Source organism: Solea solea, chromosome 13 (assembly GCF_958295425.1).
Source record: "Solea solea chromosome 13, fSolSol10.1, whole genome shotgun sequence".
Lineage (NCBI taxonomy): Eukaryota > Metazoa > Chordata > Actinopteri > Pleuronectiformes > Soleidae > Solea > Solea solea.
The window spans coordinates 3,204,999-3,230,678 of record NC_081146.1 but is presented as its reverse complement, the minus strand read 5'-3'; the positions used below and the strand labels follow the sequence as shown (position 1 = coordinate 3,230,678).

General features: G+C 45.2%; 1 protein-coding gene across 1 annotated transcript in view; it reads left to right on the top strand.

Moving 5' to 3' along the window:
• Nucleotides 1–25,680, top strand: part of LOC131471383 (forkhead box protein O3-like) — a 36,678-nt gene continuing 10,998 nt past the window's right edge. Inside the window, exon 1 of the mRNA XM_058647903.1 lies at nt 1–1,438. Within this exon, the coding sequence (XP_058503886.1) occupies nt 944–1,438 (495 nt within the window). The 5' untranslated portion in view covers nt 1–943. The remainder of the gene's footprint in view (nt 1,439–25,680) is intronic.

The following is a 25,680-nucleotide window of genomic DNA, read 5'->3' as shown; positions in this document are numbered from 1 at the left end:
TTCACTCCAGCGCCGGCGCGTCATCCTCACTTCACATCGACGGAGCGAGTTGTAAGCAAATGAGAACATGTGTGGGATCAGAGAGAGGGAGGATATAGAAGAGGAGAGCAAGAGAGAGGAGGTGTGATTTTAAAAAAGAGGGACAGACAGAGAGAGAGAGAGAGAGAGAGAGAGAGGGGAGAAAAGAACCCAGATTATTGTCATTCCCAGATTTGATTCACTGGACTATTTCTTTTTTCTTTACATTTTCTTTTTTTTCCCCCCAGACTGGGAATTTATGGGTTGGTCACATGCGCGCGCCTCTCCATTATAATTGCAGACAGTTGGGTGCTGTTCAGGCTGAATGGACTTGAATGTGCCGCTGCCAGCGTAAATCCGCGCACACTGGAAGATTGAATAATTCACGGTAATAACGTATTATCGCCTCAGTGGCTGCTGTCTTTACGCAGCCTTGCTGATTTTTTCCTCCTCCTCCTCTTCCTCATCTCCCCCCCCCCCATTTTCCCCCTGTTGTTGTCTCCTGGAGGATTTATCGACGGCTTCCCTGCAAATATGCTCCTTATCTGAAATATCATCTGTTGCTGAGAGTGAATTGAATTGAGGCGCCCCCATGACTGGCTCTGAGACTGTGCATGTGTGGCGCGGACGTGGACTGTGAAATAAGAAATCATCATTGATATTTGATCTTTTTTTTTTTCTTTAAAATGGAGGAAAAATTATTATTACTTTTACTACTTCTCTTATCTCTCCACGGGAAGCTGTGATTTATTTTCTTTTTTGAATCCATCATGATCTGTTGAACATCCTCTCATTGATTCGGACTGCACATTAATATAAAGAAGCTTTATCACAAGACATTTTCAACGTGAAGTGACATTTAAGGGCAGTGAAGCAGCGGGATCGTGGAGGTATTTCCCCTCTTTTTTGCTTTATCTCCAACTAAATGCTGATGATGGAGGACGACGAACTGGACGCTCATCAGGTTGATTCGGATTTCGAGCCGCAGAGCCGGCCTCGCTCGTGCACCTGGCCGCTGCCGTGCCCGGAGGATTTCCCCGGTGGACACGAGGTCAGCGGGGGTCTCCCGGTGGCCAACATCAAGGTGGAACCGGAGGACGTCCCGGCGTGCAGAGCGGCGGGGCTCATGGGCGGAACGCCGGGAGAGATGAAGCATCCAGCCGGCGCCCCGGCACCCACGGGCGCGACGCACTCATGCCTGGCTGGCGCGGCGGTCCTCGACGCAACCGGACCGCTGCGCAAAGCCAAATCCTCGCGGCGGAACGCGTGGGGGAACCTGTCGTACGCGGATCTCATTACCCGCGCCATTGAGAGCACACCGGAGAAGAGACTGACGCTGTCACAGATTTACGACTGGATGGTCCGTTATGTGCCCTATTTCAAGGATAAGGGCGACAGTAATAGCTCAGCTGGCTGGAAGGTAAGGAGTGAAAGCAGAAGGATGGAGCTTTAACATCTGAAATATCCAACATTAAACTAGAATATTATTAATCATTATTAGTCATTCAGGATTATTCCACCTGCTTGTTCCACACACATGCTGCCGTGGGATTCCGTGTTGGTTACGCATGAATGGTGACAAGCCTTATCTTGTCTTATAGTTCATTACTACAGCCAGTCATTGTGAAAGATCAGAGATGACACACTGTAATAGACTGTGGAGTGGAGTCTCCTGCTCTGTATATGTTATAGCTCCTGCTCATGATGGACATCATGTAGTGTCCATGATTCACCAGCAGCAGGACGCTAACCACACTGGTTAATCATACTCTTTTTCTTCATATCTACTGAGAAATGGAACAAAACTGTTCCAGAGCAACCTGAAAACAGTCAGTGATTCATATGGCAGCCCCCCACCCATCTCTCTAACCAGTGATCCATCATGCCCTCTTCCCCAAATACACCTCAAAATACACCTGTTCACAAAAGCTAGACTCCTTTTCCCAAATATTACATTAATTAATGTCCATGTTATGAAAGATGAGCTGTATGGATGAGTGTGATAGTGGTCAAAACTACTGATATTTAGACAAATCCAAAAACCCTAAATATCACATTATTACGTGAAAACACAGTGCACATTTTCTTCCATAACCTCCCGGAACAGAGGGACACTTGTTGGAGATGATCACAACTCAGCTGTCCACAATGTAAATATTCAGAGGGGGGTTTTTCACAACTGACCACAGTCCACCACCACTACCACCACTGCCTGTCTGGCTGCGAGCCTAGAGTAACCTCCTGGACATCTGCCCATGTTTTCAGCAGCACAAGCAGCCTCTCCTCCTATATGGAGCCATTCATTCTGGCCATCTGAGGACAGGGTGAAGGGGGCAGAGGGATCAGCCGCGCAGCAGAGCTTGTCCTTATCCTGCACCTCTGCTGAGCGGAGACTTTGAGACTAGATGTTGAGTTTGCTTGTGATTTCCATGGGAATGCATGGGAAGGTAAAGAAAGTACATGCAGCTGCAGCAGCATCTGTTTTTTTAATCTTTTCACTAAAGCAAGACAGGATTTAGAGAGGAGGTCACACTGACCATAAACTGATCACCGAACAGACCATTAATGCCGTGTGCTATATTTATCATAAAATATTTCCAGGAGGAATGATGGCGTTGGCATCGTTTCGTGATGCCTCTTGTCCACAGCTATTTAGAGTAGGCGTGTCTTATATCACCAAATACGATCAAAGGCCAAAGTAATGTGCGTGTGTGCAACAACACGCAGTCGCTCTTCTGTCAAAACTTGTTGTGTCGCCGTTGCATAACACAAACCCTGGTACCACCCACCGTCTCCTCTCGTGGCCTCACACATAATCACGAGCACCTGACTGACACCTTAAGCCTGTCCCATTAAACTCGTCTTCGCTAAGGTGTGTCTCCAGGTAGAAGCACGGCTGTCATTAGTGCTGCACTCGCAGGAGTCTCCCAAACACTGGGCCTCCTTTTTCTGTAGCGCCAAAGTCCCAGTCTGCTATTTATGAAACTGCAAATTAGGGGGTTTGACAGTGGCAATCTGAGGTCCTGGGCTATTTCAGGCCACAGGCGAGACATGGGGCCCATTCCAGGTAATGATGGGGGATTAGGTAAGTCGTTTAAAGCAGGCAGTCATAATGTCGGTAGCAGGGCTGACCTGGTTTTAGCCAGAGTGGCAATGTAAACATACACTTAAAGGTCACGTGTGAAGCTTACTGACAACAAGTGCACTAACAGCTGTTGGAGATATTGTCCCTCTGCAGCGTTCATGCGAGGAGAACCTTGGTTTTTGATGCGGTGACCTGTAACTGTAGCATACAACTGTCTTTAGCTTCATAACCACACACACTGGCCATAGTGTTGTTCTGAAAAGAGTCTTCTCCAAAACATCCCAACGCTTCTCACTGCAGTGAAGGTCTGGACTGTGATGGTTGATCCATATGTGAAAATGATGACTCATGCTCCCTGAACAAATCTTTCACTATATGAGCCGGATGAATCTTTGCATTGCCTGAAAACGCCTAGTCAGGTGGTCAGTTGACCTAATATTTTGGGCATATAACATGTACTGAACCTCGATCTGCAGCCACAGGCTTGCATGATAAGCTAAATATTAGTATGTGTATGAGTGTGTGATTTTTCTTTTGGTCAGGCAGTGCATTTACATCAGAACATATGTTGAATTTTTAAGCGAGCTCGGCTCCGGGCTTTTGAAAACTTAATGGAACTTTGTTGAATATCTTTAGCCTGGAGCGAGGCATCCACAAATCTCTGTTTTTCTGTTTTCTTTTTAACAATCACAGAACACAAGTGTCGCTGCAAATGATTTCATTAAAGGCAATTGTGAATCTAAAGGCCGAATTATGTTTCATGAGAGACGAGCGGCAGGATCGCATGTAAAGTCAGCCTGTGGATCTGATGAGGTTAATGTGAGGTCACAGGGCCAAGATTTTCCGTGAACCCTGGGTCCAATGCGCCCCCCACACACACACACATGCATATGCAAAGCAGGTGCACTCTCACACGTCATTTTGCAGACGTATCAGACAATTAAATTTGATAGCAGAACATGTGAGTTGGAAAACACCGCTTGTGTCTCACACTACATTTTCATTTCCGTCCACAGCGCCATCACGAGAAAAGAAAGCACTTGATGCAAAACAGTCTGCTTTTTTTTCTTCTTTCATGGCCGAGGAAAGGACGGGAAAAAAGATAAAAGGATTGTTGGTATACGGCGCTGATGAAATAAAATGAAATGAGGTGCTTTCGCTTGTTTAGGATTGGATTGAGGGTGTTAGCGGGCGGGAGGAGGGATGACCAACGACAAGCAACGGAACCTGCAGAGACAGTGTATTGAACACATGGGACTTACATGGCAACAGTGAGGAAAATACACTTGAAAAGCAGATGCTGGTTTGATGATGGGTCCTAGACAGCCAGTGCACCTAGACAGTACCATTAAGCTCCTATAAATACCTAATGACTTCTCGGTTCTAGGAAGGCTACAGTATTCTGAGGTCATGGCTTCTTAATCAGATCCTTACTGGAGGATTTTACATATGGACTTGTGTACTTGTTCACCTTGTTAACACTGTGCACTGGGGAGCTAGCCAAAACTAGGGTGTATATATAGATTAGTGGACACTAAATCAGTCTTTGTTTTCAAGTAAGTCCACAGTGGCACGGGAGGAGCACATGTCATTTGAACAAACACCAACAGGACTGGTCACATCTCATGTGTGTCTTTTGTGGGGGGGCCAGAGCAGCGGGGGGGAGGGGGAGGGGCTGTCTGCTCCTATAGGCATGTGTGTGTTTGGGCTGCTGATTGGTCTGACAGCATGTCACTATTGGGAGGATTGTGTGCAGTCTCGCTCTTGACTTCATAATGCCTCTAATGGTGGGGGTTTTAAAAGGAACTTGGTGTCAGGATTGTGCTGCAGGCGCCCTGGAGTTCACAAACTTCAAGGAGGGTCAGATAATGACATTGTTATGCTTCTTTTTTGGGAAGGGGAGGGGGTTTACGTCTGTCTCTGCCTGACATAACTATACTATATGCTCACTCGGGGTGAACAATGGCTCATTTTCAAATTAAAACTGCAGTTTCTAAATTGCAATAGCTCTTGCAATTAAACCAATATTAGTTATATTAGTAATAGCAGTAAAACTAGAAGCACAGCACGTTTTTTTAAAAATCTATAACAAAGTGAATATTGAACTGAAACGTGACACTCTCACACAAAAAACAATTAGATATGTTTCCCAGATTGTGCAGGACGAGTGTTCACAGTATTTCTCCAGCACTCGGGTCAGGCAGAGGCCAGGGCATCGCACAGCGGGCTGCCACGGGTGCCAGCCACGCCAGCCACGCAATCACTTAGACAGTTTAATCCAACGAGACTGGAGTGTTATTTATGAGGTGTCTGTAAGTATAGAGATCTTACACAGGGCCAGCAGGGCAATAGGTCAAGGGGCGCCTGCTAGTGGCAGAAATCCCACAAAGCAGAAAAGATGGAGCTAAAAAAACAGACAGAGACAGAGACAGTCCCATATTGACTTTACCATTTAATTCTACCTCTGTTTTTGTCCCAGTATACAAACACTAGTGGGGAATAGATGTGTTGAATGAAGTGTGTCCACCTCTGCTACACTAGGTGGTGACGCGCCCCCTTCCAGCTTGTCAGCATTAGACATTTTTACAGTTTTTTACGAAACAAAATGCCATTGACTTCAAAATATTTAATTCTTGAAGCTGACAAAGCAAAATATTTGCTCTTCTTATGAGTCTGATGGAGTCTGATGGATGTGCCCATGTTTTTCTCCGTGTTTCTCCGTGTAGCAGCTTCTTCAGTTATTTTCAGATTAAAGCTGAGGGGCTGTGGAACATGTGCAGGGCACCGTGCCCAGTTTGGGTCTAGTTGAGCGTATAAATGCAATAGTAATTCAACTCCCAACCAGCTTTGACAAATTTAATTTAGTATGATTTCATTTGGACAAACTTCTTTACATACATTTTAACAGTCTTTTTTTCTCCTTTTGTTCTCCAGACAAACACAATAATGTGTTTTTGTGACTGTATGTAAAATAGTATATGCTGTATAGTCTTATCTGTAGAGACACATAGCACAGCAGTATGTGAAATAGAGCTGGATCACATCACTTTGTCTAATTGACTGATTGTTGAAGAGATGGAGTCTCATAATCCTGTCACTATGGGCTCCGGCAGCTGCAGCAGAGAGGCACTTGGCAAATATGAGGGATATGAATGTCAAATGTGCTGCAAAGAGTGGGTTTGTCAGAAGCTTAGCATGAAGTGAAGAGACTTGAAACTTCCCTGGTGTGTGTGTGTGTGTGTGTGTGCGTGTATACAAATGCATTCTTGTGTCACTCAGTGATGGTTGGAGTCTGGAGAGACTGGAAACGGTCCTAGACTTCAGCTGATTCATATTTTATCCTTCGTCTTGGCTCAGGGGAGCAGAGTAATTTGAGAGTGCGACTGACACACACACACACACACATGCACGCACACTCGCTGCTCACACACTCCCCAAAATGAGAGCATATGATGCATGCTGGACAGATTTACGGTGTGGGATTATGAGCACCTTACATCTCCCCTTGGCTCTCGGCAGCCGGAGCCAGGTTGGGTTCAGGCAGTATATTCAGGTTGAGCTGGGTATCTGATGCCAAGAAGCTCGTTCTCACCGCCTTTTCTGCCTGCAGCCTTCAGGCAGCCATGACAGTTCATTTCTCACCGAAAATGATTAATGTACATGCAAATTACCAAAGCATGGGCACGCATTCAAATATGTGAGACAGCTATCAGGAGGCAGTAATACAAAGAAACCGTATCATTTGGTCTTTGATATTTCTCCATTGAGCAGACGCCCATGTTATCCCCTCATCATTTCCAAACCCGGCTTTCTATCCATTAGACATTCTATACATTCTTTCTGTCCCAGTAAATTTATTTTCACAAGGGCCAAATGAGGTAAGGAGTCTTTCTCGCGGCAGCTATAGCATCAGGATTTTGAGCTTTAGTAATCTCCTGCCAGTGATGTCGACTTTCTTAAGCAGTGTGCGTCGCTCTATCTGAGAGAAAGCTCATATCTCACATTATCTCAGAGATAATAGGATAGCAATGCTGGATTCTCCCCCCCGAGCTCAACTCACAGACTCCGAGCTACTGGGTCTTCTGGAGCAGAATACGAGGAGATGAGACCGTCAAGATCCCAGTTCGACAGGGTTGAACTAATTTGGTTGTTCTTCTCAGCTGAGCTGAACTTCCGTGAAGCGTTTTCTAAGCACGCCTGTTACCCATGGTTCTGCATTCTGATGGTTTTTTGAACAGACGTGTGATTTCTCAGAATATTAATTGATCCTCGTCTTCTGAAGAAGAAGAAGAACATAGAAATTGTTTTAATTTCCCCATTGGCGTATTTAGGGTGATGGTTTCCACTATTCCCTGTGAGTCAGGCATTTGCATGCAAACACACAACACACTTGTGCCTCCTCGAACCACCCATGGAGGAACACTCTGTTCTTGGGTGGGGTGAACTATTTTTTTTTGGGAGAGGAGGAGGGGGCCGACCGAAAAGAGCGGAAGCGACTTTCTGTGGTGCTGTTTTGCCGTTTAATTTGTTTTGAAACCTGCCTTTGACTCTCTGTGATTGGCTCACGCGGGAAGGCGTGGCTCTGCTTGGTGAGCACCCGTGGAGTTTTTGGCAAAACCATTCACAGCTGCAGGGACAGAATGTGGTGTGTGTTCCTCTCTGAGTCTGCGTTAGCTCGAAGTCTCGGCGGTTGAGTGTGTTTTAAAAAGTTGCACGGAACGAACACAGCGGTCTTCTCCTGCTTTGGGGGTCAGTGAAGTGCTTGCACCCACATTTTTAATAAAGGTGGAAGAGAAATCCACTATATTACTGCTCAAATACACTCACAACTGTTTTCAATGGGCTATAGAACAAAGGCATCCTGGGTCAAATGACTCTGCAGTTTTTAGCAGCTTCAGCTTGGATCAGCATTGGTGAAAACACTCAATTCTTCTTCGTCTTCAGTGTTGCTATGACATGTTTTCATCTCCTGGCCGTTGGCAAAGATCAGTTAAAAGAGGGACTGAAGTAAAAGATTGACATTGTGAAGACAGCGTGGTGTTGTTTTTGTTTTCCTCTTCCTCTGCTGACATGACGCCACAGTTCAGACCAAAGCATTGGCTATGGGAATAGTAATTACCTTTTCTTTTTTTTTTAAAGGGTTCACCCAGGTTCACAAATCCTAGGTATACACTCTAATGCTGGTGTCAAAGAGGCTTTACTGTATAATCCTGATAGAAACACTGTGTATTCGATGCTTATATTCTGCTGGGTAATAGGGTTCAGACCTCAGCGGACTAACTAAGTCCTATTACGGAGTCAGGAAACAGTTCTTGGAACAAAGCATTTTTCATCCACGACCATAAATACTTTCCATAATAACAAATAGGCAACAAATGACTCATGATCGCAGAGCTGGCGTACGTGGAAATGCCGTCTGTAATGTAATGTGGTGAAGAAAAGGCGCTGTGTTACTCCACATGTTTGCTGGCAGCACGAGCAGCACATCAAGGGCTTCTTCCCCTTTTTCTTTCCAAATTCGGTCGGGCTGCGTTGTTCTGAGAAGAGTCTGTTTTGGACAGCGGTGACTGAAGTGACTTTGTTTGTGTCATCAAATGGCTCCACAGAGATTCACCTCTGCATGCGGATAAAATGTGTTTTCTCTGGCAGTGCTGAAAATCTCAGCCTGCATGTGTAGCGGCGCGCTTGTTGCTCATCCTCGTCACTGTGCATAATGTGTGATTATGTGCATGTTTCTGACTGTATTTCTCTTCCCTGGATGAGTGCAAGTGTGTGTGTGTGTGTGTGGATGTGTTGGGGGGGTTGATGGGCTCAGTGGGAGCCCGGGTCCCGGGGGAACAGCTCTCGTTAATAATTCAGACGAGGCTCATTATCAAGGCAGCGCAGATTTCTCCCTGATTCCACCTTAATTGCAGGCAGGCTGCTCTGCTCAGGCAGGCGGTAGTCACGCTGGGTCGACTCTTTCTGTCTATTCCTCCACCACTACAGGGCCTGCCTGCTCCACTCTGCTCTGCTCTGTCTCCAGTACTCACCCCCCCGCCCCCCTGCCCCCCCCATGGCCTCAGGCTATAGCCTTCTCCATATTGGTGTGCACCTTAATAGCCGTACAATGAACATACTATTTTTATTTGTACTTAAAGATGTGCCTCATATACTTCTGATTATATACAGAGTGCGCACTGTTCGAGCATCACTGTGGAATGCTTTGTTTTGTTCGGATCTGCAGGTTGAAGCGCTTCGACCGCCGAGCTAAATGTTAACTTATTCAAACACACGAGGTGATCGGCTATCATCAGCCTCAAACGGAATACAACTGGATCTGTTAATCAAACCAAACAAGGCTTTTCATGTAGGGGTGCACAGTATCATTATTATCGGCACAGTATCATTATTGGCAAATATCGGCTTTAACGGTGTATTATTGGATATCAGCAAACACGTCAAGATCCCCGGACATGACGGAAGCAGTCGGCTGAAACTAAAACTGAAAGCTACCTCCTTTACAACTATAATTTCTTTAAGTTTATTAATTTGACACAATGACGAAAATGTTTATCTTCATCTAACATAACATAACAGTATGAAAAATAGTTTCAATACAGAAGACACCTCTGCAGTAGTGGCGTCGGTTGTTAGCCCACGCACCCCCGATATATCACCAATATCACACCCTTAAATTTCCACTCATGCCATTGTCTTTGACCTCTTTTAATAATTGAACTGTTAATTTCCACTTCATAAAAACCCTGTTTAAACCTGTGTTTAATTGGCTTTGGTCGGCTTTGGCTCTGACCGACATTCATAGAATAATACAAGAAGCAAAACATGGTTTTCTCCCTCGTCTTTTTCATTTTTAGCAGCGATGCATCATCTGTGGCACAGCGCTGCATCGCACGTCCGTCTTCAGGCCTTCAGCAGAGCTGTTAGCCACACATGAACGTAGCAGATCCTACAGTTTGCCTCAATATTATTTATTTCATCAGTTCATCAGGGTTACTTGACAGATCGATTGGAAGAGGGAGCGAAGTAAAAGATATAAATAATAAGCACCTTAACGCTATCACTGAGCGATGGTGTTGTTTTTGATGTTGATGTTGTTCTTTCTCCTTCTGGTTTTGTTTATGGTGCGTTTATGATGTCACAGTTCAGGTGAGGGTGAGCTGGAGGCGCAGTAACGTCACTCTGATGTGATCCACTTTAAGAATGTTTAATAAAGTCACACAGTAGAACCAACCATGTTCTCACTGACTGTAAAAAAAAGAACTCAGTGAATGAAAGTCATGATGTTAAAGTTAAGTTTAAGGGAGCGTAATTTGACACATCTTTCCTGTTATTGAAAACTGAATATTGTTTTTGCTTCATCCCTAATCTCAGGATGTGGTTTTGTTTTATAGTAGTAGATATACAGTATATGTTTGGAACATAGCTTGAATTGATCAGGGAGAATAATGATTAGCCGCTGCCCTTGTGTGCTGTGTGATTTACAGTTCATTATGATTGAAGTGCCATTTGTATACTCACAGATCCATCTGAAACATAACCCACATGATGCTTTATGATGCGCACAACACGGAGCTTAATGTGTTTTCCCCATTGTTATGTGCTTTGTGAAATATTATAATGGTGGGTTTATCCTTGAAATAGCCTATAGCATGTACTCATACTGATGACACTATTGAAGGCACGTTGCCATGATTGATATCAGGCCACAATAATACTCCTCTTCATGCCCATCTATATGCTTATGTAATGCATCATGTGCTCATAATTTACACTGACTGATGGGTTTCCATTCTGTCCGTTCAGCCAAGCCCCGCTGAGAGAGCGACATAATGGGCCTGATCTTGTCATACATGTATATGAATATTTCAAATCAAGCCATTGTAACTAGATGTGGGCTTTAGATAAACAACATAGATGCTTTTTTCCCTCTTTGCTCGCACTATAAGATGAAGTGTGCCCCGAGCCATGTTTCTCTCCTGGCCATGAAACCCGGCTTCCGACAAATCACCGTGCCCATATTTCCTACATAATACAATTTTTCTCTTTGTCGGATATCTCCTCCTGCATGTATGCAAGCGATTGATGGCCATGTGCCACGTATATTGCCACAACTGTCCCTGAGAAAGAGATGATGCACGCCAAGCTAAACGGCGTCTTTCACGGCGCTCCATCTTCTGACCCTTCCTGGCAGCCACGTGCCTCTTCTTCCACCTGTCCATCAAGCTGCTGTCAGGCGGGTGGGGGGGGGGGGAGGAGGGTGCAGCTTTTTAAGGGTCATAGATCAGTCTACCTGAGTTTGGCGGACGTAACAAGTGATGGGGGGAGCTGCCTCACAAAAGGGAAACGTAGTTAACGTTGACTAATCGGAGTGCATGCATGGAAAAAAGGGAAAGAAAAGCAGTGGGGAGGAGGAACATCAAGAGTTATGTACAAGAAAGACGCTTGTTATGCTAATGGTTGGTGGATGTGCTGCGGCTGAGGCCGAGCCACATGACCGTGGCTGATGGATGGAGCTGTAAAGGTCACATCGGGTAATGGCTGATCAGGAATCCGACGTAGCGTCCTGCTGAGGTGTAACGTCAGCTCACCTGAGCTGGGAAAAAAAAAGGGAAATCTGACCTTGGAAGAGAAATTCTCTTCACATTTGTGGTCATGTCTGCGCATGTGTGTGCAGTTGTATGTGAAACACAAGCCATGTGACGGCAAATCTGCGTGAGAGTCGGCATATGTGTGTGTGTGGGGGGGGGTAACAGGACTGGGGAGGTGGTTAAGCTTATGAGGTGACTGTGAGACCAGCTGGAGTTAAAGGGTAAGGCATATGTGTGTGTGTGTGTGTGTGTTTTGGGGACGTATAGTGAGGCAGGAGGTGAAGTTCCTCCCTCCCCAGTTGGATTTGTATGTCACTTGCATGGATGTAGGTCAGGACTCTGGGTCTTGTGTTTAGTATGCTGACCATGTGAGGTCTAGCCCTGAATGAACCCAGCACATCTACGTCGCTCTGTCTCCGACTGTCTTCACCCTCTTTCTCTTTTCCGGTTTTATCTGTCACTCTTCCCCCTCTTCCTCCTTCGCCTTCTCTCTGCCCTGAAAGCCTTTAATAACCCCACTCTCCTCTGTCTCTGCCTTCTCTCTTTCGGTACCCCGGGCCCCTCTTCCCTCTCCCCCCCCCTCACCCCTTCTTTCTCGCGCTCTCCTTTTCACTGTTACTCACGGCCTCCTCTTCTCCCCTCACTTGTTCTATTTCACACTCTCAGTCCTCTCCACAAAGTAGCCTTTTTATCACTCATTTCCCTCTTCCCTCGCTCATTTCTCCTGCTTCTTTCATGTGCTTTTGAAATCCTCTTTTCATCTTTAGCTCTCTCTCTTGCCTGCTCTCTCTCTCACTTACTCACACACACACACACACGCACAGGCTCATTCAGTCATTCTTTTATTATCCCAAAACTAAAGTGATAAATGGCTCTCTTTCTTCTCCGTAAATGTCACTCGGGGAATTGTCTCTGCTCATTGATTGACTGGAGTAGAAGGATGGCCACACATGCGCGTGCACACAAGGCTAAAGAGAGAGAGGACGAAGACGAAGAAGAGGGACCATCATTAGATGGACAGCTCGATTTGGTTTCGGCAATATTCCGGGTTGTCGTCGGGCCCTCACAAGTCCACTTTTCTGTCAGAGGCTGATGCGTCACTTGAAGAACATGTGCTGTCGGTTTATTATGAAGCATCACTCCTTTAACAGGGCACTTGCCTTCGCTGGAGTGCTGGGAAGCAGGAGCTCGACAAGGGATCAATCACAGTTAAACAATGCGAGCTGGCTGCTCGTGACGGTCTAGCCATTCTTAGCTTTTTGAAGTAATGTGATGCAGAATGCATCAGTGTTGTTCCCAGTATGATAATCTGGCTTTGGCTTATCCTAAAAGGGATAGTTCAGGTTTTTTAAGGCGTAGTTATGTGAGTTACTGACACATAATCAAAATTGACTGCACTGTGTTTACCCCCTGCACTGAGAGCCAGCTTGAGACACTGACACTTGCTCTTAGTGGAAATATGGCTGCCAGCAGGGCAACAAGCAAAGTATTTGAGCCACTTAACAAGAGGCTTACTTAATAAAATCCAGGCTCACTATGATATCTTAAGAATTTATCTTCTTCAATGAGAAACTGAGGTTTGCTTCACTTGCTTAACCATTCACTCCGTGCACCAAAGTCCATTAAGAAAATCAGCCATTTTACATCACAGCACACAGGAGTGCTGATCCACTGCTGCCTCTATCAGTTAGTTTAAATGTGCTATTCACTGACTTCCATGTTTGAAATCCTTGGTTTACATTTACACCAGTGACACACATGTACCATGTGAGGTAGCAGTAGAGCAGCTCCCATGTCCCCACAAGCTAAAAATGACGATTTTCACTATGGAGTTTTGCTGTTGGAGAGTGAGCGCTCAGAAACGACTGTCTAACTGTGAGATAAAGAGGCAAACATACTCTTAAGATATCAAAGACTTAAGTGGGTGCAGATTTTTCTTTTGTTATGTGACCGAAATCTGTTTTCTGTGTGTCTCTGCTGGCAGCAATGTTTGCCGTGACAGAACTTCCAACCACAGCTCAAAAGACCTAAAGTATCACATGGACCAACAGAAGAGTGCAGGCAACGGAAATAAGCATTATAGCCACTGTTGTGATCAGACAGTGTGTAAATGTGTGTGTGTGTGTAAGTAAGTAGAGGTTAATAACGCTCAGTCATTTTCCTAATGTCTCATTCACCCAGCCTCAGGCGTTGGAGCTTGGTAAAGGTCAAGACTACTGGTGGTTACATGTCGGCTTTCCTTATTTCATTCTCCTCACTGCACAGCGGGGGGGTGGTGGGGGGGGGGGGGACCATGAAGAAAAGAAAAAAGTCCACCGCCAGCCAGCGACGATGCTAATCCATGTGTCTCCATTCTCAGAGGTTTAATAGGGAGACAGTAGAGACGCGGGGGGTGGGCTGTCTCGATCAGTGAGGAGGGGATGAAAATATTAAATTGATTGAGAGACAGAGATAGAAAGACGAGTAGAGGAGAGTGAGGAAAATGGAGAGGGCGAGAAAGGAGAGGTAGAATAGAAGAGAGTAGATTATAGGGCTTCCAAGCAGGACTGGAAGCCAGACTTGGCTGCACTTCAGCTACACTCTGCACACTTCAGCTCAAGTGTGCGTCCATTAGTGCACTCCCATTGCACTCAGAAAGCCATGCACTCTGAGACGCAGCACACATTCGCTCGCACACATACAAGCACACTACATTTGTCCTACTGTTCATACATGCAAAGCCCCACAGACACAGTTAGATTACAGTATAGCTGTACCCACACACATACACACATTTACCCCAAACGGCTGCACTGACCTAGTCTCGCTTTTGCCCCACCAATCCCCCCCCCCCCCCCCTCACTTTCACTAGCCACCAGATTGCTTCCTGTCAAAATAAATAATTAAATGTGTGCAATAACGGCTTCCGAAAAAAGATCCCTCAATTAGTGCAAAATGGATAAGTGGCGTGGGGTACGGGCTGCAGGGGGGGGTATGTATTTCGGGAACACACACACACACATACACATACATACGCAGACACAATCTATTACATAAGGCAAATCATGACCCAATGTGCAATGGTAATTTGCCCCCCCCCCCTCCCCTTTAGCAATCAGCTTAGCAAAGTCTTCTCAAATCCTTACAAGTGAGAGAGAGAGATCAAGATGAGGGGCAAGGAGGTGCAAGACGAACAGCTGAGGGCATGATGCTGCAGAGTGTGTGTGTGTACTTGTATTTGGTCCATTTCTGTTATAAACACTGACCCTGTCAGGACCACTAATCCTCATGGAGAATAAAAACCTGGTCCTAATGAGGCAGAAACTCATTTCTGAGGAACTTGTCAAGTTTAGGGTTAATGCAGAGTCATAAGAAGAATAGCTGTGCAAACCTGTGTGTGTGTGTGGTGTGTGCATTAACTAGGATGAGTGTGTCTGGAGTGGTGACTCTGCAAAGGTTGTAATTCATGCAAGTAATCTGTGCTTGTGAGAAATACAGAGCTAAACAGTGACATTCCTTTTTTGAGAAAGTGAAAGTTAAAGAGAAAGTTCAGGGTTTTTTTTTAAGGAGCCATCACGTAGTCCAGTCAGCACTGACTGCACTCAGCTCTTCCCTGTGCAGGAGAAGGAAGGAAACAAGGGAAACCAGAGCTTACCTAATAAAATAAAATGACCAATTGAACAAATTTTCTTTCTTTCTCAATGAAGTCTTTTTTGCTGGCTCATAAACAGTGAAGAAGAATCCTGCACAGCATTTATGGAAACATACAGCTTCTACTATTATTTTTAAAGGATGATATTACAATACCTTTCTGGTATTAACTAGTGTCAAATGGATAGTTTTGTGTGGTGTTTGGAGTTAATGATGCATAGTTTTCTCTGACAGTGTTGCGTGCTGAGACACCGTGGCTCACCTGATCAACACATGATTGATTTTTTGAACGGTTTTAATCTTGTTGCAGTTGCGCGTGTGTACTGCACTGATTCACTCTCTGTCTCTACAGTTCACTCAGCGTGACGCTGTCATGGCTGACTATGCAGTAAGAGTTCCTAACGTTGCTAAAGTGATGTTGATGCTGTGTCCACTATTGTTTTGTCTGAAAAAACAAACAGTGGTCAGATCAACTGTAGAGATAAACACATAAATATGACTTGATTGGCAGTTTGATAAGCGCTTGTTGGTATATTTGTGCATTGTTACTTGGCTGTCATGCTGTTACATACAATACTTTGACAAGGGACACATTTGTGCAGGCAAACTCTTTAAAAACATCATTTTGACATGACTTTAGTATGTATTAGCATATATGGTGCAATGTAAGAAAAACATCAGGGGGAAAAAAAACAAGCTAAACAAGGTGAAACACTTGGTAGAACAAAAGGAACGAACGCTTGAAAGCTTGTAGTGACGCTGTCAGTGAACGACCAATCTGGTCATGCCTGTGTAATAATCACCAGGAAGTTAAAGCTATATGAAATGAGAGAGATGGTGAGTATTACAAAATAAAACAGGAAATGGATGATGTTCTGAACGATGTTGACACGACCAGAGACAATTGGTCACAGTGGACTCATCCAAGAAGCATTTGAAGAAGCCAGTTGTGAACAGCTGTTTTTGATCGTCTCTCTCAGGGTGCATGTTAATACCAGCTCTGCATGAGGCCTAAATGCAATATAACACAATATAAAGCTTTTTTTGTTTGTTTTTGTGGCGATCCCACCTACTGCAGCTTTAATGCGAATCTTGGTCTTCTAATAATTTCCATTGAGTTAACAAGGCCACACTTATGACTGGCTGTAGAACTGTAATCTTTTTATTTCAAATATAATATTTAGGCCCACAAACCAGTTTTATCCGGCCCTCGGCATCCTCACAGGTCAAGACTCAAGACTCAAGCAACAATGTTATATATGCAGTTGTGATAATGGAATCGGAGCTAAGATGAGAAACAGCCTCAGAAATAGAAGAGACAAGTCAAGGGTCTGACATGTGAGACATATAAAGAGACAATCCTCATGATCTCTTACAAAGTTACTGCAAATACAGACCAAACATTTCAGTTTCACATTAATAATGTTAAACTAGTGAAACACAGCCAGACTTTTATTTTGAAATAATAAAAATTATTCTAGTTTTAAAATGCTAATGCTACACGTGTTGCATATTTAATAATTATCATTTCTTTGAAACCTTTTGTTGTGGCCCTTCTCTTGCTTCATTATGTCAGTGTGGCCCTCTGGTTAAAATAAAAAGTTGCCCACACATGATTTAGGGGGATAAAGCTCAGTGGGACCCATGTGCCAAACATTGAGTGGCCTTGTTTGATGCATAGCTGTGTCTCTGTCCTTGGTTGCACCTCATCGTTTGCATATGTCTTGTCCAACACATGACAGTTTCATTTTTTTAACGTCATGCCACCTGAAAATACTCCAGTCTGTCAGCAGAGCTGGCACCTGGCCACATTACATCACGAGACTTCATGATAACGTCGCAGTGTTGTCATCAGCAGGGCTATAATGCTAAAGCACGGCGACAGCAGGTGCCAACGCCGAGCTCACAAATGTTTCAGCGTGACATCTGTGTTACAGAAAGGGCCAAACCTCTGTGTGATGAATGCTGCAGAGCAAAAAGCAAACTCATGGATCAGGGAAGCGAGTGATGAAGGTGAATCAGGTAGCACCCGCGCTAGCACAGCTAACGTCGTTATCTGTTCTGCTCGTGTAAATGTCAGGCCTGTTGATTCTCTCGTATTCAGCACACAAGCGTCACGGCACAGGTCACGGAGGTTCACTCAGACTAAAGAGTGCGTGAGTGCAGGGCAGGACTGAGGGACGGTGGAGAAATGCACATTTGTGGACATGAGGTGTACTGATTCAAAGTGTCAGATGAATGAGTGGATTGGTGGGTAAATGTACAAATGAGTGAGCTGAGGGCTGAAGGCTGACACGAACCACTGCAGCAGATAAAGTGCTGGGATGTGGCAGGGGAATGAAGGCAGAAGTGAGAAGAAATCATGTCTCACATGTGTTGAGCAGTTGTTTCACCTTGCCGCGGCTAAGAGATGGGGTCAAGTAGAAGTGATGCCTAGTGCATGGAGAAGATGGGCCGTGCAGATGCAGAGTGGCTGAAAATGGGAGCAATGGGCTGAAATGGAAAGACGGGAGTAGGAGACGGGAAGTGGGATGGATGAATCTGGAGCTCGGGGAAATGAAAAGCTGCAACGCACCGTGCTTAAGTGAGGGCACGACTTCAGAGCCGTGGTGAGGGACAGAGAGGGTCAATCAGAGATGCAGGGTGTAAAAGGGGGTAAGATGGATGAAGGGAGGGAGAGTGACAGAGGGGAAGAAAATGACAGAAGAAGGGGGCCACGCCGGGGTCTTTGCGGTGGGGCGATTGCGTGACTGAGAGGAAAGTGCAGTGCCGTGTGTGTAATGCTCTCAAGACGGATATTAAGATGCGCTGCCTGACTCACACAGTCACTGCCCCTCTCTCTCTCCACTTTTCTCCCTTACTCTCCTCCATTCTGCTCCCTCTCTCCGTCTCCACTAATGATCCTCGCATCCTGCCACACTGCCGGGGCTGAGTGATGCCCACTGACAGTCGCACTCAGGCAGAAATGCTGCAGCCCCCCTTCAGGAGTGCTGCCTCTCTCACACACACACACACACACACACACACATACACACACACACATTTTGACACACAGAGGTGTAGCACTTTCTCACATGCGTGTATCAGCTCATGCAAAGCCGCTGACAGATGTGTAGTTGTGTGTGTGAGTACGGGGCCATCACCTCCACTGGCCACACTCGTGCACACACTCACACACACACACACACACAGAACCCGCCAGTGGGGCTCACAATCACGCACTCACTGTAAATATGCCTCCATCCTTGCAGCTGCATCTGCCTTCAGGAATTTTTATATGATGATGGATGGATGTGGGCCATGGAGGTAATCACAGGCTACTGCTCACTTGTTAATGATGCTGCCTGTGTCTCTTTTGGCCTCTGAGCGCGATGACAAATACAGTAGTGACGGTGGACATGGTACGAATGAGAAGACAGTTCAACATTTCAAAAATACACCATAGATTTTGACATTTTTATTCACCTTAAGATACAAAAATGGACCGCACAGAGACGCACCAGGGCCGTGTTGAATATTCCAGAGTGTTTCTGCAGGTATGGCATCAGAGCTGCGTGCAGATTAGTCATTTGATAAACTGCATGGCTCATCAGCTTAATTTTGCAATTTAAATGAAAGACTCAGACAGACATAAGTACATCGGAAGAGTCTGTTGATGGCAAAGTAAAATCGCACCTCTTGCAAACCTTAACTCTTAAACTAAACTTCCCTCTCTGTATTTCCTCTGGTATGTGGATGCTGCTGCATTTCAACTTACAGCATGTGTTTGATACCTGGGGCCATTTCATCTTTGGGGACCCACTCACTAAGAGTGACTGAACCTGTGTTTGAGAACCTTTGGGGTATGACATTCGGCTGCAAATAAGTCAAGACTTGGTTCCTTCTGTATCCGTATTCGATGACGGACTTGATCACATGTCATACTTTTTAAACATAGTTTTCCAAATGTGAACTAACAACATGCAGAATCAAATCCCCTATCTATCTATCTATCTATCTATCTATCTATCTATCTATCTATCTATCTATCTATCTATCTATCTATCTATCTATCTATCTATCACAAACAAACAAAGCTCTGTGTTATGATTGGTAGTTGTTTAGATGTTGTAACCTTACAGTGTCCTCCACATATCTCCCCTCCTCATATATAGAAAGAGGCTCTTCCATCCCTAACCTCCATCACTTTTCTATTTCCACACCTCTCACTGTGAGGCACCTTCCATTTTCCCGCCTTAATCCAACCGATTCCAGCAGAGGCCCCAATCCTGACTGCCGAGGAGAGGTTAGGAATTAGGTCAGCAGCATCTCACTCCTCTAATTAGATGCTGTGAGTGTTTGCATCAGTGTATGTGCATTTTGTGTGTCTGTGTGTGTGTGTGTGTGTGTGTGTGTGTGTGTGTGTGTGTGTGTGTGTGTGCGTCCACATGCTGGGTGCTCCTAATCCGTAGGTGGCCTCTATGGTAATGGAGAGTCCTGGGAAGACGCGTTAGCCCACATTTCTGTCGCCCTCCGTGTTTTCCAAATGTTTCTGACCTCAGTACTGTACTGAGAATAGCCGGTGATGAAGATAGAGGTAGACTGTACTGTATAGAAAGAAGAAATACATGTGATCGTGATTCGGGAATTGACTGGTGTCATGTCAGTTTTCTAAACCAGAAATTCACTCATTCACTGGTTTCCTCTCAGATCGGAAACATACATTTATTGCCTTCATTTCACCATGGGAACAAAATTGTCATTACATTGAAGCTAGTGATAGTGACCATTATCTCCTCAGCTAAATATTTACTGACATTATAAATCAAGTGAGAATTTAGAAGCTCATTTTCCCATAGACTATCATACAGATGCACTCCTTCTTCCCACCAGTGGAGTCGCCCCTGGTGGCAAACTGCTACTTCCACCAACTTCCTAGGCGTTTCTTTTTAAACTAGAAGACGCCTGTATGCTCATTATTTATGCTGCATGGTACAGTTTGGAACATAAAGCCCTGAGTCAGGCTTGTGTTTTGACTGAGAACAGTAACTTATCTTGGTAGGCGAGGTGTGGGCTGCGCCTGATGGCGTGACATTGTACCATGACACAACAGACAACAATGGAGGACACCCAGCAGCTCTTTTGTTCCCACTCGGTTTGTGGCTGTTAGTCTCAACCCCGTCACTGGATGGAAACACAGCTTTATATAAAGTCTATGGGTTCACTGAGGTGAAAGCTACCTCAGGGGTGAAAGTTTCCCCCATAAAAGATGAAGGTGAATAACTGTCATTCGTACAGAACAAGCTCCATTTGAGACAACACGCATGCAGGTCAAAACTGAACACGTCAGTGAGATGTAACTCGCGGCCTCTCAGTGGAAGCACATGTCATTCAAGGTTAAAGAGCTCCACACCTTGCTCATGTACTTGTTCCTGCCTCTTCCTGAGATGTATCCATGTGGGGGGGCGAAGGAAGACATCGCAACTTCTGCAGCTTTAATGTCTGCAGTCGTGCGTTTGTTTATCTCGGGATGCGTGTGCAGTATGTGCCTTAACATGACCGGGAAACTGCCGTGTACATAGAAAAAGCCAGCGTGAGTCGTCTTGAAGTTTTATACTTCAGCTCAGCAGGACGTCTGGGAAAACTATTGTGTGTGAGGAGAGCAGATGAAAATGAGGGATCAGAGACATTTTCTTCTCTCTCACTCGCCGTGTGAGTGTGTGAGTGTGTGTGTGTGTGTGTAGGAGAGAGAGAGAGAGAGAGAGAGAGAGAGAGAGAGAGAGAGAGAGAGAGAGAGGAGGAAAGGAAAGAGTAGCAGTAGTAGGTTAGTCTTAATTAAGTTTTCAGGAGGCTCTTAAAAGGTCATGGCATGCCACTGCACCCCCTCAACACTGCACCCCGCCGAAATTTCACTTTCCTCCACGACCCCCCCCCATTCGCTCCCTCCCTCCCTCCCTCCCCATTGCGATCTATCCAGTCATCAGCCCCCCATCTGTGCACATTAGCCATTCATGAACACACTCATTAGGGTGGGAGTTTGAAGCGTTTGTGTTCGCTAGTCTGCGGCTGGAGCGTGGCGATTAATATTTCAGCGTCTCCCGTCGAGGAGCTGAGAGCAAGGTTTGGCCCTGTTAGGCTGGAGAGAGGGAGAGACAGGGAGGGAGAGAGAGAGAGAGGGGGAGAGAGGGAGGGAGAGAGAGAGGGGGAGGGAACGAGAGAGAGAGGGAGAGAGAGAGGGAGAGGGAGAGAGAGAGGGAGAGATTCATCTCAACACTTATACGCCCCCCCCAACAAACCTTCATCCTCCCCCTTCTTCACCTCTTAGACAGAACCACAACGTACAATACACTAACCCCCCCCCATTTGTCTTTATTGCATTCATGATTTGGATGCACATTTTTGCCCCCGCCCCCCTACACGCACACACACACACACACACGCACACGCACACGCACACGCACGCACACACACACACACACGCACACACACAAGACCCTAACTCAAACTGACTTAATTGGGCTCTTTTTTTGTTTCAGGAAATAGCGAGATGAGGAGGGGGGGAGGAAGAGGAAGAGGAAGGGGGTGAATAGCGACTTTTCTGGTCCCCTATTTTCTCACTCTTCTCAATTTTTAGCATCTTTTAGGGCTGGGGAAAATATTTAATTGCACTTTTTCTGACGTATTCCGATTTGATTTGTGAGATATATTCAATATACACTTTAATGTAGTTTTTAAAAAGTGATGGATCATTACACGGCAACCATCAAAATGTTAACTACTGCACTCGAATGCAAGACTAAGAAGTGTTTGCAAGGTTGATGTGTTTATTACGGTAAAATTTGTGGCATCGTAAAATGTAAAAATATCAAAAAAAAAACTCAAAATTAAATATATGAATATTCATTGACATTAAATACAATAGTGAAGTAGACGTAAAATAAAAACAGATAAAGAAAATTAAAAAAAAAAATGTGTCCAAAAAGGAATAGGTTAAAGTTTTTATTTTAATATATGATAATAGAAATAATAAAAAATAGAACACTTAAATTGCAGCCTTTGTGAACCACAATTGCATTTCAATTGCGATTCACTTGGTCAGGATGAAGAGGTGAGGATGGGTCTTGACTGTGCACACACACACACACACACACACACAAAAGCACACTCAGAGTTCATTCAGACTAAATCGATGCACAACTTCATATATACTGTACACTGGTACTTAAAATATGAGAATCTAAGGCAGCCAGGAGTATCAGGGGTTATCAGGCTGTCGATATGTGAAGCACTGCTCCTGAATACAGAAATGTCTTTGACCCTTCAGGATTTGAATCCCATACATTTTGATTTCACAGACGTTCAATATCTGAGGCCACATACACACTGGATTCACACCTGGATTCATTTTCAATCCCTCGTTCCAAAGTGAGCCAATGAAATCACTCATCTTCTGCGTTTAATCCTTATTAAAAGCGATGAGACTAGGATTAATTAAAAAAAAAATCTTAAAATGTTACCTTTTAACCTCGGCCACTGTCGTCGTAATTTCCCCGGCTGCTGCTGCTGCTGCTGCTGCTGCTTCTGCTGCTGCTGCTTCTGCTGCTGCTGCTGCTGCTGCTGCTGCTGCTTCTGCTGCTTCTGCTGCTGCTGCTGCTGCTGGGACGACAGATGAAGTTGACAATCAAATGTCAAGTGCATTAATTTAATTAATAAAACTTGTAATCACAGAGATATGTGTGGGCTGCGACGAGGCTCTCCGGCTGTTTTGCAAAAGCTTGAAAAGTTGTCAGCCATTAATCACTGTTTTGGACAGCTCCATTAACAGGTAGCATTTACAGCCATCATTCACAGTCACATCAGTGTTTTAGAGTCGCACTCTTTGGCAAGTGAAACTGAAAGATACGTCAATGACAACACCGTGTTCCGCTCTAATGAAACGGAGCGCGACACCATCGATGCCGATGTGCTGATGAGATTGATGATACATCATTAATATATTATTAATATATTACTGTAATGGATAATTATGTCCATTTGGGTATATAGAGGCAGCAGGTGAAGGTCAAGGGTGATTATATGGAGGAGGCACATTTACAGAAACAGCTTTTAGACATTAATTCATTTTCGGCCGCTTTATCCTCCACATGAGGGTTGGGAGCGAGAGCCAATCCCAGCCGGGTCCACCTGGACAAACATACAGAGACAAATGTGTCTTTGACAAATGTCTTTGGACTGTGGGAGGAAGTCAGAGGACCTGGAGAAAACCCATGCTTACACGGGGAGAACATGCAAATACACACACAGAGAACCTCCAACCAAGCCGAGAGCTGAGCTGGTGAGATTTTTGCTGTGAGGCAACAGTGCTAACCACATCACCACTGTGTGGTGTTACTAGACATGAACTTTGGGTCCAGAAAGTTTTGTTCAAGGAGGCGGGACACATTCACTCACTCTGGTTTATACAGAGATCCTCCAGTGATCCAATCTGGTGTGGATAGTGCTAAGTATGGCTGTTCACATCTGGAATTAAATGCATCCTCATTCCATTTTCAGATCTGGAATTCTTGCGTGTGATTCCAACTCTAAAGTCGTGACTGCTGATAGAGATGGGAGAAGAAGCCATGAATCTCAGCTCTACTCGCACTGCTGTAACAGGAAATACAATACGTGTTGAGATCACGTGATCGCTGATTTCAACCTGTGTATGAATGTAGTTTTTGTGATCAGATCTGAGGACGCATTTAGGACAGGTGAGGAGTGTTCAATCCTGTACATAGTCTGATCTGGATGTCAGGAGGGATGTTAATACCAGGTCTGAACAGGGTCCAAGTGTCAGTTCTATCACATCCCAACCACTTTTCCAAGCGGGCCCCTGCGTCTAAGACCTTCTTTGACTCTCCTTTGTTCCCCCATCTTCTTTATGTTCTTCATTCACCTCTGCCCTCTCAGCTCCTCCCTCTGAAGATACCCCCCCCCCCCCCTCCTCCACTCCCTGTTTTTCACTCTAACCATGCCATTCACCATCTTATCCATACATGTGAGTGAGTCTTTGAACTGTGGGAGTGAATAACTGCAGTTCTGCAGGTAGAAGTGTTGCATGTGGGCTCAGGCAGTCATGAGGAGCGATGGTCGGCGTGGTGCACACCGATGGCTAATGAAGTTCCATCGCACCTCCATAGCCCTATTAAACCGCTGCCCCCTACCTCTACCCACTTCACCCCCCACCTCTTGCCTTGTTTCTTCCCGAGGGAGAGAGTTGGCAGGGAGCGATCTGGCTGCTATGGCAACAGCAAGGAACCCTCCCTCTCCCACAGGTCTCCTTAGCAACTGGTAGCTTGGCATTGCAGTAATGAGTGTGCCCGATGTGCCAGGCTTTGTGTCATGTTGGCATGTGCGTGCGATGTACGTGTGGGAGACGGTGAGGGAGTGTGTGCAAAAGGTGTGCGTGTGTTTGGAGAGGATTGTGAGGTTGTTGGGTGCAATTTGCCAATTTAGGTGAGAGTTAAAAAATGTGTGATGACAAAGAGAGGAGTGCGGAGGCTGTACTTGGTGTGGTTCCAAAAAAATTGTGAGGATCGTTTTTATTAAAATGTAACGAGAGCTGGCACTTTACTCACCGGACTTTTTCTTCTTCATCTGTGTGTGTGTGTGTGTGTGTGTGTGTGTGTTCTGCAGATGTGTTTCTGTGGATTTGCACTTTATTTTTTTTTCCCTTCTGCGATGGCGGTCATTCTTCTCTGTAGTGTGAAATTGAAACAATTAAAGGGACGATCCGATGAATTTTGCGCGCCATGTGCATGGCTGCCTATGAGTTTCCTGCTCTGCTGAAATTAAATTAAACGATGAGAATGATGTTTATTAAAGTGTGATCAGAGGTGTGCACTGACCTTTAGAATGTAGGAAATGAGATTCTCATTGTTATGAATGAGATTATGTGGAGGCCGAGTGCGAGAAAAGCTTAGGCCTGCATTGATTCCATTGTTGGCCATCAGTTCTGTTGTGTACAGCAGAGGGAGGTTTCAATATAATTAACTCCACACTGTGCCTGTTGGCTATTAAATGGACTGATACACAAATATAGACACACAGGCACTCACATAAATGCAGATTGACTTGTGCACGCTTGCATGCACGCATGTCTTGCTGATCTTGTTAAAGAAAAGCCGTAAAAGCCTCTCCAGAAATGTGTTGGTCTTTAACAAAAGCATGGCAAGCCCAGTGGAAAATGTTAGTTTGCTCCCTCGACGAGGTGTGAAGTGCGAGCAGGCGGCTGGCCCCACAGGTGGCCCAGCCCAAACACCTGTTGTGTGAATCCTCAGTGGGAGGCCATGAGTTCTGCCTACCTTACAGGTCTCGGTGGAAAAATCCTCCATATTA